At 43.1% G+C, this 12,873-nt stretch overlaps 1 protein-coding gene across 3 annotated transcripts in view; it reads left to right on the forward strand.

Moving 5' to 3' along the window:
• Window positions 1–1,238: 1,238 nt before the first annotated feature.
• The window catches only part of nell2a (neural EGFL like 2a), a 110,642-nt gene continuing 99,007 nt past the window's right edge, over window positions 1,239–12,873 (forward strand). Inside the window, exons 1-2 of one of the 3 annotated variants that reach the window (XM_061773717.1) lie at window positions 1,239–1,631; window positions 1,778–1,906. In XM_061773717.1, coding sequence (XP_061629701.1) covers window positions 1,580–1,631; window positions 1,778–1,906 — 181 coding nt within the window. In that variant the 5' untranslated portion in view covers window positions 1,239–1,579. The remainder of the gene's footprint in view (window positions 1,632–1,777; window positions 1,907–12,873) is intronic. The other 2 variants (XM_061773715.1, XM_061773716.1) reach the window with 2 other exon arrangements.

The raw sequence follows: 12,873 nt of genomic DNA on the forward strand, positions 1-12,873 counted from the left end.
TTATTACCTACCACGTGTCAAAAAGACAAAGCTTAGCTGACAGCAGATGATGGTGACTTGCCAAAGAACAAAAGTGATGATGTGATACCTTAAGCATGCAAAATTCGACCGTGCTCTTAGACAGTCAATTGATAAGACAGGTGGTTTCCAAGAGGAGTAAAGTTAATCTATTTTCTTGGCAGTGCATGGCCTCTCTAAAGTCAGTCCAAGGTGAGTTGGAGCTGATCCCGAACTGACTTTGGGGTAGAGGCCGGAGTTTGTTCACCCTGGATTGGTCACTAGTCAATCACATGATGGGCATCGACAGACAAATGCCAAACACGCTCACGTTCACATCTATGGACAATTTAGAGCAGGGGTGTCAAACTCAGTTGTATTTTGGTTCACATCGTAGTTATGGTTTCCCTCAACGGGCCGTTATGACTGTGAAAAGATAAATGTTTTCATAATCACCTCATTATTGTTACAAATACAATGGATGCATAATTACTTTTCAAATAAGAAGCTATTAAATTGTTCAACTACTGTTATATTTGTTTGAAAAGGGGGATCGGCAACAAAAATGGTTGCAATATCACTTTTCAACATTATCGCCGCAAATGATTTGCTTTTGCGGGGCACATAACGTGACGTGGTGGGCCAGATTTGGCCCTCGGGCCTTAAGTTTGACACATGTGATTTAGACTCTTCAATGGAATGAGTTCTTCCCTCAGGCCTGCTTTTTATTCTTGCATCCTACATCCTTTTCCCCTTTCCTTTAACCTACTTTCCTTCCTTCACGTCTGCCGACTGTGCCCTCAAACCCACCTTGTATTTATTCATCCTTCGTTCCTTCCTTCCTTCCTTACATTTCATCCTTCATTCTTTCCTTAATATATTTCTTCTTTCTCCCTGCCGGCCTTCCCTCAGGCTTGCTTTTTATTCATGCATCCTGACATCCATCCTTACATCCTTCCTTCCTTTGTTTAAAAGTACTTTTCTGCTTTCCTTCCTTCGGTACTGCTTAAGAATCCGCTTTATTTGGTTTTACTCCAATTATACGTCATTGTTGATGGAAAATGTACAAAAACAACAAAAGTGAATGGTGTTCCTACCTTTGGCCCACCTTGTATAAACTTGCAGGGGTTTTATATTATCCCACCACGAGTAGGCGCTGTTCCCCCACTCTCCCCCTTCACTTCCTCCCAGGACAGGAGGAGTTCTCCGGCCCTCCCTCCCCGCGCTCCCCTCCATCCTGGGCGGCAGTTGCTGGCTTCCTTCAGCGCCGCGGCAGGATGACCGTCTGTTGAGCTGGAGAAGGCAGCGTCACATTTCCCTTTGTGCATCCACCTGTGCCCGCGGACGGCGCTCTTAGAGCCCATCTTCACATCCTACATGGAGTAATAATAACAACATTGGACTTTCATCGTTGCTATTTATTTATTTATTTTTTTAACGCCTCTTCATCGCCGGGGGATGTAAAGTTTGGATAATGCCCCCGCTCAGCATCCTGGATTGCTAATATTCCGGCCATCGCACTCTATCTATCAGAAGTGGACAAAAATATGGACACATTTTTCTTGTAGAACATACATTCACCATGGGATTGTTACAGCTGTTTCTGGTTGTCTGCATATTCTGCACTTGCTCAGGTAAGGACATTGCCATCGCCGATCCATCCATGTTGCCTAACATAATTAATTCATATGTTGTTTTCATGCAGTTGTCAAGCAAGACCTTTCAGAATCACAACAGCCACCCACCATTAACAATGAATGTTTGTATTTCTGCAAATTAGTGCAAGGTTTTGGGGTCGACCCAGCTCTGCGCATCAGCGTGTTGGATGAACTCATGCCCGCAGATGGATTTGATGGAGTTACTCAGGTTCAAGGCTTTCACAGAGAGTCAAGAGCGTTCCGCTTCCAAGGTATGGCAAGGCCACACGCACTCGAGGAAGTGCTTTTTGCACCATTGCTGCCCTTTATTCCGTTTGTCCTAATGTCACGCCCGAATATGTGGTTTATTTGCAGTTTTGGAAGAGGGGAGTGGGGTTGAGGGTGGGGAACGTGCATCCATCCACTCTCCAGTAGAACTCACCCACTGGTGGATGATGATGTGCAGAGTGTGTGCTGTCTGAACAGCTGTTGAAAGATGTGTGTTATCTCTTACTTTTGCAAGTTTCCCTGGTCAGGTCGTTGAATGGAGTTGTCAAGTCTGATACCAACTACTTTCAAAACACATAGAGAATGTGGACCTCCACAAAGGCTGAGGCATTTTAACAATCATACCATCACATGTAGGGATGACATTTGATCTCCAATGGGATTTACTATGTTATATTTAATGTAGGCTGTGTTATCACCAATACAGTGGTACCACGACTTACAAGTGACCCACCCAACTTACAAGTTTTTCAAAATTCAAGCTGTCGCTCGACCGTTTTTTTGTTGTCTTGCGAGCAAAAACTCAACTCACTTCACAACAAGCAGCAGTTTTTTAGTTAGTTTAGTTTTTTCAAACTAAACAAACAAAAAAGAAAATTACATGTCGTGTATTTAAAAATGACCACATCACTTTTTCTCATACAAAGTTTGTTAGTTTAATGTTAACACAGAATGCAAAACGCTATAAATGGGCTAACAAAACTAGTATCAATGTTACACTAGTTACAACCCTTTAAACAACAGACATTTGAACATAAAGGTGTAGCAACACAGGCAACAATACTCACAGGCATATATTCTTTATCTTCTGTGAAAAACTACTAATATTACTGCAGCATACTAAGCAGTTGTGACCGTTTGCTTGGTTTATACTCATATTCTATGTCTGTATTATACTGCCCCCTGGTGGTCAAGTCATAGGAACCAGAAGGAGCACAATGTGGCGATGGAACGGGTTACTGGCATTTCCATTAATTTCTATGGGCAAAGAAGATTTGAGATGCCAGTGTTTCGTGTTACAAGCATGACTACGGAACGAATTACACTTGTAAGTTAAGGCACCAATGTACTTGTTTCTTTCTAGTCATAATCAGTTGTAAATTTGGACGGTTTTCTCTTTTTGGTTTGGTCCCATCCATCCTCATTAGGAGGTGGAGTCTACACCCTGGACTAGTCGCCAGACAGTCGCAGGGCACACAAAGACATACGAGCGTTCAGACTCTCATTCACAACTATGGACAATTTAAAGTCTTCAATTAAACTAATGTGCATGTTTTTGAAATGTGGGAGGGAGCCTTAGTACCAGGAGAAAACCCAAGCAAGCACTGGGAGAACATGCAGAGATTCGAACCTAGTGCCCCTCAACTGTGAGGCAGACGTGCTAACCACTAGTGATCTGTGGTGCCTGGTTCAGTTCCTTGTCACACAATTCAGAGCAAAGCAAAATACAAATAAAAAATAAACAGGAAGGAGGCTTGGTTTATGGACTACTGATTTTATTTAGCATACAATTGTTTCAGTACCGTGACCAGAATCTGGTTCATTTGGACCAAACAAAGTGCACAGACGAGAGAAATTAACTAGATTCAAAACTCTGCGTACAGACAGCAAATGTTGTTCAAAGCACATAAAAACATGACTTTCTTTTCTTTCTTTTAACACTAAATATGCATCTGTTTGAAATTGTATTTACGAACGTGAACAGCATTAATTGATATCTTTGATTCCTTACACCATACTTTAGAATCCAAAACAAGCAGCATCAGCTGATTTGGTTGCCGAAATCGCCGCTTTCATTTGTCAGTATAGACCCATATGCGATGTACATTTATGCACCGGCCCAGGAGAAAAAAACTGTCTACCCGCAAATGGTTAAGAGATTTGGACAGTCTCAATTTTAAGGACAAAACCTGTACTATAGGCCAAAACATCAGCATTTTTGATGTAGCCATGCATGCGCCTATTGGATAGATATACAGTATTCTGAAATATTATGGCCAAAGATTTCCCATCCAGATCATTTTGGTAACAAATCAGTGGTTTTCTTAGTCAGCTGTCCTCCGGTTGTTAGCTGATTTGGACAAATTTGGGTGTGTAGTTGCCCTTTGAGCCCAGGATGCACGAATGGTTTTTCTCATGATTCAAATACTAATTAGGATTGGCCGGCCTTGGCGGATGTCTATGCGCTCTATATAAATGCAGTCCGTTTACCATTAACCATTATGACATCATCATTGTGTGCATTGAATTGGAATAACCCGGGAAAGCCAGCATCATCCATCATTAAAAATACAGGTTGATTAAAAAGAAAATGTGTACATGCTGTCAAGACTAATGCTGATGAAAACCTCCTTAGTTGATCTAATGAGACTCTAAAAAGACCTATCATGAGAAGGACAAAGCTATCTGTCAAAAATGCAGCCAAAAGCAGCAACACAGAAGAAGAATGTGCATTTAAAAAAAAAGAAGATTTTTTTTTTTAAAAGTTTTTAGATCCATGCTAATGTTCGCGAGAAAGATCTCTGCGCAGGCGGCTTAAAGTGAGAATGTTGCTTCGGGACAGTCATTTTGTCTGCTGTCTCCCTCCTGATATCTTCTAATCTGCAGCCGCTGAGCAAGCGGCAGCAGTCTCTGTGAAGGCGGCCCGTTTGATGTCCTCTTTGGAGACTGAAAACAGTTGTCACAAGTGCTCTCACTATCCATGCAGGTAGCGAGGGGGAAGGCAGCTCCCTCTGCTTGGGATGCAAAAAGAAAGCTACTGCTATCTCTTATAACAGTTGCTTTTTTGTTGTTGGTAATTCTCATTTATTCTCATTTTCTGTGCATCTCCTTGCCCTCAATAAGCACACACCCAGGCATGAGAAAGTGACGTTTTATTCGTAGCAGACATTCGGGATGTCTGCGTTTAGTTTAACGGTGCGGGGTGAGGTAGAGGCCTGCGTTTGTGTTTGTGATGGAAATAGACACGCCGAGCGAGCGAGCGAGCGGGACGGGACGTAAAGGAGGAAGAAAGCAGGAGAGAAAGGGAGGGGAGGAAGCGCTGTCTGGCAGCTGTGCTGATTCAACATGTATGGATGTTCGAGGCGGGCAGGCGGCCGGCACCGGCAGACAGGCCCGCGGTGACATTCCCGCGCTCATTAGATTGCAGGCAGAACATTTCCATGGCTGTGCCCTTCGACTGCTGCCGGCTATCTGCCCAGAAGGAAGGCTGATATCTCTGTGTTCTGACTGGAGGCAGGAGGAGGCAAAGAGAGGACAAGGTGTCTGTTTACTCAACTGCAGAGAGTACTAGGTGTTTATGAGGGGTAAAGTGTATATTTGGGGTGGATGGAATACAGCAAATGTTCCATTTGAGTTTTATTCCATTCATGTTGGCTGAAGCACCCAGAAATTGATTGGGTGACAGAGTTTATTAGAGATGATTAACAATATCCAGTACCTTTACTAAATTAGGGAGAGTATTCGATGTTTTATTTGGGGTAAGGCCTTCATTTATGCAAGGGGATACAGTTGATATTCCATTTGAGTTTAATTCCAGTGATATTCATGAACGACAAGGCAGTTGATTGGGGCACGGCATATATTATAATTGATTAACAAGATCCACTTCCTTTATTCATGAAAAGAAAGTATCATGTTTTTATTTGGTGTAAGGCATTTATTAAGGCAGGGGGCAAACAGTTGTTCAACATGTATTTGAGTTTCATTCCATTCATGTGGATGAAGCACCAAGCATTTCATTAAGGCATGGCAGATTCCACTATGTGAGGATATAGTATATTACACGACGGTCACAACAGGAACACCTAAACATTCTTAAAAGATACAGCACTTAACTGTTGAAAGTATCAGGTTTTTATTAGAGGTGAGGAATTTATTTGGGAGAACAAAAAAAGGGAGGCTAGAATTTGTGGTACAGCGTCGTTTATTCAAAGGGACGATTAAATTGCGATCTACAATATTTGAGCAGAGGCCCCCATGTGGCCTAGGCAGGCACATTGAAAGGAGCAGCACAATGTCCACTGAAATGAAGCAAAAAAAATAGCAAAAATTGTTTAATTATGTCGTTATTGTGTGTTTTTATAATGTAAAATATTATAGAGTGCTATTTTTGAAATAATAAAAAACATAACAAAATGTTGTTGTTTTTTTGGGGGGGGTGGAATAGATTAATGGCATTTTCATTATTTTTAATGAGGAAAGATGATTAGAGATATGGGTGTTTTGAGTTGCAAGCATGGTCACGGAACAAATTAAACTGGTATCTCTAGGCGTCACTGTATGTTCATTGCTTTGCTGGTGTAGAACTTTACTGCATCATACTGAGAGGTGTCCGTAATATATTGTCCCGTATATTATGCAGGTTTAGCTTTTTGCTTTGTTTTAGCATCTGTAAGTCAAATGCATTGAGCAGAAGGGGTGGGGGCGATGGTTTAGGGTGGGGCCCCTATGCTGATGCTGTTTCAAGTAGCTGTCAGGGCAACAGCCGGACCTAGGGGATGGGCGTCATGGAGAAAGCCCTCAGGCTACGCAATCCACCCCCTCCCCCCGCTTCCTGGTGCGAGGTGATACAAAATCGGCCCATCATTAGCACTACCCTGCATGCCATTTAATATTGAGGTATGTGTCTCAGTATGAAGAAAAAGCACCGGAGCCACACCCAGCAACGCCTCCCTTCCCCCCACAGTACACATTATTATTAACTCCGCTCTGGCTTCAATCGTGCGGACCAAACTCATTCAAGGTGCAAACATCACAAGAGCATCCTTTCTGCTGCTCTGTAGTTGCATCTCAAAGTGTGTGAGTGCGTGTGTGTGTGTCCCTGACGGTATTCACACTGAAGTGCTGCAGAAGGGAAGAGACAAATTTATAATAAAACACCCCAGTGTGTGTGTGTTCTGCGAACGCTCCATTCTTCCACTTTTGTGAGGAAGACATACAATGTGTTTGGAAAAGATAATTGTTCGATAGGGATGTTGTTTTTAGGTGTTTTTAACCAGTTATTAGCAAAATCCTACACAAAAGAAATGGTGAAGGTGGGCGAGTATTTGTCTTTTTTTTTGGTAAGCTTTTACAGGTGCGTGTGATGTTCTCTATGTTGCTTTGCAGCGGGTACACATTGATGCTCTCCTAATGGTTTTTAATTGTTTTGGAAAGGAGCCGCAGCCAAAATAGAGCACTGTGTGGCTATTTTTGCCTTTTTTCAATGATTTTGCTGTCTGCCTCGCTTAAATTTCCCAATGCAAACAACACTACAGCCATACTTTGTCATACTGTATTTACAAATCTTGTTGTTCTTCAACAATCTGCACTCATAATGAGCAACTAACTTACTAATTTATCCCTACGATGAACTTCAGTTAATTGTATATATAGTTTGTGGTGGCTTGTGGGGCAGCAATTCATTCTGACTTAAGGGTGACGGGTTCAAATCCCATTCTATAGTTCTAAAATACAGACATTTGGCCTGGTTGAAGGAACGCCAGCAGTGTGCTTCCCCCCAAAAGTTGCGGTGGAGCAATAAACCGATGCCCCAACTGCTTAGGGCATGGTTTGCGGGACAAAGTGCTGTTGTTCCCCTCAGTTCTTTATTTGGCTGGTCTACAAAAGTTAGCCAAGCTTTCCAAACTGCTCGGTGACATTATACCCACCACCCTGAGGTCAAAATCTGTTTAGCCAGCTGCCCTGTGAGGCGAGCCTAATCTTGCATTCCGGTGACCGCTGTGGAGCTGCGACATTATTCCCGTCCTCCCGGGGCAGTCGTGCAGCTGGGCTGAGCTTTGTGTGTTTTATGTGTGTGAATGTCAAGCAAGGTGGTCATTGAGGAAGGCGACGCTGAGGATTGAGGAGGAATTGCTGGCTAAAGCAGTCCTGGAGGTGCCCTTGGCTCCGTTTAGCGTTTGTTCCAGAAGAGCGGAGGCACAGTGGGGCAGGTCGGCCAGGCAAATGCAGATTGGCTCGGAACTGGCAGGAGCGTGTGCGTGCTTGCGTATATCTCTGTGGCCTCCTTCCAGTAGAAGCTCTGGGCTGGCCTGAATCTCTGTCCACACCTGCATGTGTGTTGACACAAATGAATGATTAGGAGTTTTCTGCAGGTGGAGTAGTTGATCATTACTCAGTCTAATCCTTCTGAGGTGATGTTCTCTCGCCGAACCCTCCTACTCACATGCTCGTCTTTCGCTCAGGCTGACACATAAAACATGTTGTCAGAAATATCTGCTGTTATTTTTAGAACATTACACACATTACACAATAACAGACTTCACTCTCCCGGATTCATCATAGTAATGCGTTCTCCGCTGCTGTTTGGATGGTTGGGTTTACTCTGACCCCTCCTCTTGGCCTCTTTAAGTGCATCTTGCGGCTTGCTGACTCCTCACCGGACATTAACTGAATGGAGTGCAGAAGTGAAGGTTTCAAAGAAGTGGGAACTACAGTGTAAAGCTGGTCTTTGAAATTGGGTGTGATGAAGAGCTCTGTGCAAAAGAACATAACTATCACAACTATTCATGCTTTCTGTAATGGCCTAAAATACTGATCAAATGCCCTGCTCCTTGTAAAGCACCATGTTAGCAGATGCGTATCCAGCGTTGGCTACCAACTGATGGTCGGCCGGGTTGACAGTGAACAGCAGGGTGATGGAAGATTCCAGTAGAAGTCCGACAGGCAGGCGAGGCTCCTTGTGGGGTTGACAGCAGAGAAAGCAGGGTGGTAAACTTCTCAAGATGATGGAAGGAAATGTCTTGATCGCTATTGGCAGTGGTGGAAGTTTCTAACTAGCTAGCTTCTCAACCTAAGGTACAGCAAAAGCCCAACTAAAGATAGTCATTTGCAATATTGTGTAGGTATTAATAAAAAAGAGAGCGTATCTATGTATCACTGAGTCAAAAATGTAATAAAATGGCTAATCGGAAACTACTAACTGTTTCCTACGTGTTGCGAAGCAGCGATATACACACCAGTGTACACACCTTACCTTTCCGGTGTGGTTTTTTAAAATAAAATGATCTGTAACCCATTTATTTGTAAGGGTAATGTTGTTAGCTGAGCTTGAACTTATGTTAAAGTGTTTTGCGATCATAGTTTTGGGTATATTTAGGGTTTAAACTATAAATATAGGCAGTAATTGAAAAAATGTATTTGCCAATTTTCTCTATTTTACACTACTAGTAAAAGCAGGATGAAGACCGTGCCATTTTGCATCTTGTAGTATTGGACCTGCAACAGTTGGTTATTACAACTGTATTACAAAATGGGACAGGAGTGTGACGTTTATCAACTGACACTCTCTTTTCCCGCCCTGTGTTGAAAACAGTATTTCGTGCTTTATCGTTCATACATATACACCAGCCCATGTCATCATGCGTCTAATTCTCTGATTGTGAGGTGCCCACCCGATGCCCCCACAGTTGTGGCAACGTCCTGTTGCAGTGAAATTTGGGTAAAAGGTGGATCAATGCTGGATCTACTGTAACAATTCTGATGTGGCAATTTTGCGGGATCTTTGTGTGATAGATGCAAATGTCTCTCATGACCTCTGCCAAGGCTGAACAATTAACAATAGTGGACAAAAACATCAGTTTAGTCGTTGGCAGGCAGCTTCCTGGTTCATGGAGAACAGGTAGTGCCATTATGATTCTGATGGGTGGACGATTCGATTAAGTGATGAAAATAAATTCCAAAATTAAACCCTTTATTCAAAACTTTTGGTCGCCTAAAACTTTTTTTTTCAAGCGACAACTCTTTCTATGAGGTTATGAAAAGCAGACAATTTCGAGTTTCTGCTGCCCATTCATGCCAGAAAGCTCCTTCATGGAGAAAGAAAAGCTAAGTTAGATTCTCCTCTCCTCTTTTCAGTACAAAGCTCCTGTGCTGTAAATAGCGGTAGAGACGGAAGCAATGTGTGAGAAAGGGATTGTCGTAAAGCCCGGTGTATCTGGACTCTCAAGCTGTGCTGTGGGGAACCTGTTCTAAATACATAATGTGTGCGCTTGTGTCTGGTGCAGCATTGGCAACATGCTTCCGTGTGGATGCAGGGATGGGAGGCGCAGGTACTGTGGACGAAATAAGACCACATCGGATAGTGTGAGATTAGAAGTGTAGTAGAGGGATGGAAATGGGTTACTGAGTGCAACCATTAAAGCACCCTGAAGACCTACGATTAGGTTGGAACCCAAAGCCTCGTCTGCTTAGAGTGAGCCTGAGACGATGGGCTAGCTGAGAGAAGCTTGTCCCCATAGCCTGTAAACAATTACAGTATATATGACAACATTTTATGTAATCATACAGGAAATGGTCATTTCCAAGCAGTAGTATGACTCCACAGGAGGGTTGCAAAGAGTAGGTGGCTGTTCCAATAGATAAACAATGGTGGCCTCAGTAGGGATCCATTGATCAGGCAGACGGGGGTCTAGTGACTCTCCTGATATTAGACTGTACATAAAGATGGACAAAGCTTCTCTTCATCATTCATTGTCAGGCCTTTGAAATGATTTTTAGATTTGTAATTGGAGTGTTGAAGAGAAACCAAAACCCAATTGCAATAGTTAATCATGTAGAACAACATATCCTGCCAGCTATTTTCTGTACCGCTTGTCTTATTCAGGGTCAAAGACCTGGCGGACTCAGGGAGAAAGGCAAGATTCACCCTGGATTGATCACCAATCAATCACAGGACAACAGAGAGAGCTCATTGATTGAGAACGAGTTTTGTAAACCACTACACTACACTAGCAATTACGATGATCATCCATTAGCTTATGATTCTGGATGTTGGCATGTTGCCTGGATAGTGTGAGTTTAATGACTTCCCCTTTCATGTATTTCCTTATAAGTGTGTTGTTACAATCCTGCGTCGTTTCTGCAGCCTATTCCTTCGTTTCACTCTCATCACTCAAACCCAATGAAAAATTCCTCCACCCGTTGACCCCGTTAAGTCCCATTTGAGGCAGCCCCCCCCCTTCCTATCTCAACCTGCTGATGAGAGTCATCCACTCATAGATCAAAGGCTCACGGCTGCCAAGCTGGGGCGCCGCCCAGTACTAGCGGTTCCTCACCCCCCTTGCCCCCTTGCCTCATCAACGTTCACACAGTGTGGACCCGCCCTGACACCTGCTCCCGCTGCGCTTGTTTCTTTAATGTCAGCGTACTCTAGGTTTGTTAAACACATGGTGTGGCAACAGGCTGAACCAAACATACTGTATTGCCTCACTCGATCTGATCATCCTGTGTGGCTCTGAAAGTGTTTTAAACTGTGTTGAAGCATGGATTGGACCTGAGAAAATCGACAGGAAGTATTGTCATCAATTTTCCAGATTAGTGCGAATAGCGATCATTTGCATTTAGCCTTTAAGTGGGATCAGTTGACACAGCAGATTTTGCCAGGCCAAACTCCTCTTGCAGTAACTGGACCATCTCTCCTATTTTAGCCAATTATACTGGAATGACACGGCGCTGGAAATATGAATACATAAAACTGTGGCTGAGAAGCAGTGCCCATGAGATGTTTCATTTAGGGGGCTTTCATACGTACATCTCACTTTCTCTAGTCTGATCAGTTGATAGGTTTTTAAACATGTTCCTCCCGGTTAGTTTTCTTGCTATTTTTGAAAATGCAATTTTGAGAAAATTATTTTACATGCATTCTAAATCGAAGATGTATTAGGTAAGTCATCTGTTCAAACGCTACCGGAATTGCTGAATTTTCCATTTGGATTGGATTGAGGTAGAATCGCATTCTCCCAGCGACCAAACTGTGCAAGAGTTCATCAATTGATTCGGTGTGCACCGGAGTTCAAGTCTGTATTTCTTCTGGGTCTTGGACTTTATCTGGATCCTCGGCAAAATTTAATGGGGACTAACTCTAATCCAAAAACACTTAACTCTAACCTTAACCCCTCCAACATTTAACGCTAACCCCAATCCAAAATCCCAATCCAAAACCTAACACTTCCAAGTTTTGGGAAAATCTGTAAAGTAGTTTTCTTGTAATCCTGCCACATATCCAAACAACCTAACCCTAACCCCAGCCTTAGTCCGCTAACTCTAACATTTGATGAAAACACAACCTGGTTGTAAAATTGTTTGTCATTATATCAGATATAACCCTATCCCTCTAACGCTTACCCCAGCTCTAACTCCCTTAGGCACGCCGCACAGCGAGTGATGCGGCCAAAGGCGACTGAACTGGACAATTGTGAACAAATTACAGTCAGTGACTCACAACCACACACTTGGGGATTGACCTCGTACACATACCAACTTGCTGCAACGACAAAACTATGACTCCTGACGTTCTTATCGTGAAACAATGTTTTGAGGCTCCACATATACTGTACTGTATTAATTTAGAATTTACCACAAACAACATGGTGCAATGGCCCGGCCGCTGTAGCTTTATTATTATAATACATCTGCAATGTTGCATTGCCGTTCATCTGTGATTTAAATTGAACTAGTTTCCTACGGTCGATCACTTATGAAATCTAGTTGCAGAACCCCACACATTGCTCGATCGTTCAGTTGCGTAAGGCTGCGTTGCTTGGTGTGCGTCGAGCCTAACTCTAACAAACCGTGTCGAAAGCACAACCTGTGTGGAGATTAAATTGTGTGTTGTCATTGTATCAGACAGGGCTGAAAAGTGTTCTGGTCTTCATCGCGGTGTGTTTTCTGTTTCTTATTGCAGTTGTGATAATTGGCTCCTTTCACCATCTGCAAATAAAGCTGCCACGCAAGCTTCCTGGAGCGCCTAAGTGTGCCAGGGCATCTTGCATGCAATCCGTGGCTGGAAGCGAACCCGTTGATATGATGGCTTTTGAGAAACGTCATAATTTATTGATTTCTCCATTAAAGTAGCATTGAAGTCGGAATAGATTTGGGGAAGGAGAACAGGATGCGCTGGTGGGAATAGCAGGCTAGGATCTCACTAAACTGAAAAGGATGATCTGTCCAC

This window comes from Phyllopteryx taeniolatus, chromosome 5 (genome assembly GCF_024500385.1).
Source record: "Phyllopteryx taeniolatus isolate TA_2022b chromosome 5, UOR_Ptae_1.2, whole genome shotgun sequence".
NCBI classification, from domain to species: domain Eukaryota; kingdom Metazoa; phylum Chordata; class Actinopteri; order Syngnathiformes; family Syngnathidae; genus Phyllopteryx; species Phyllopteryx taeniolatus.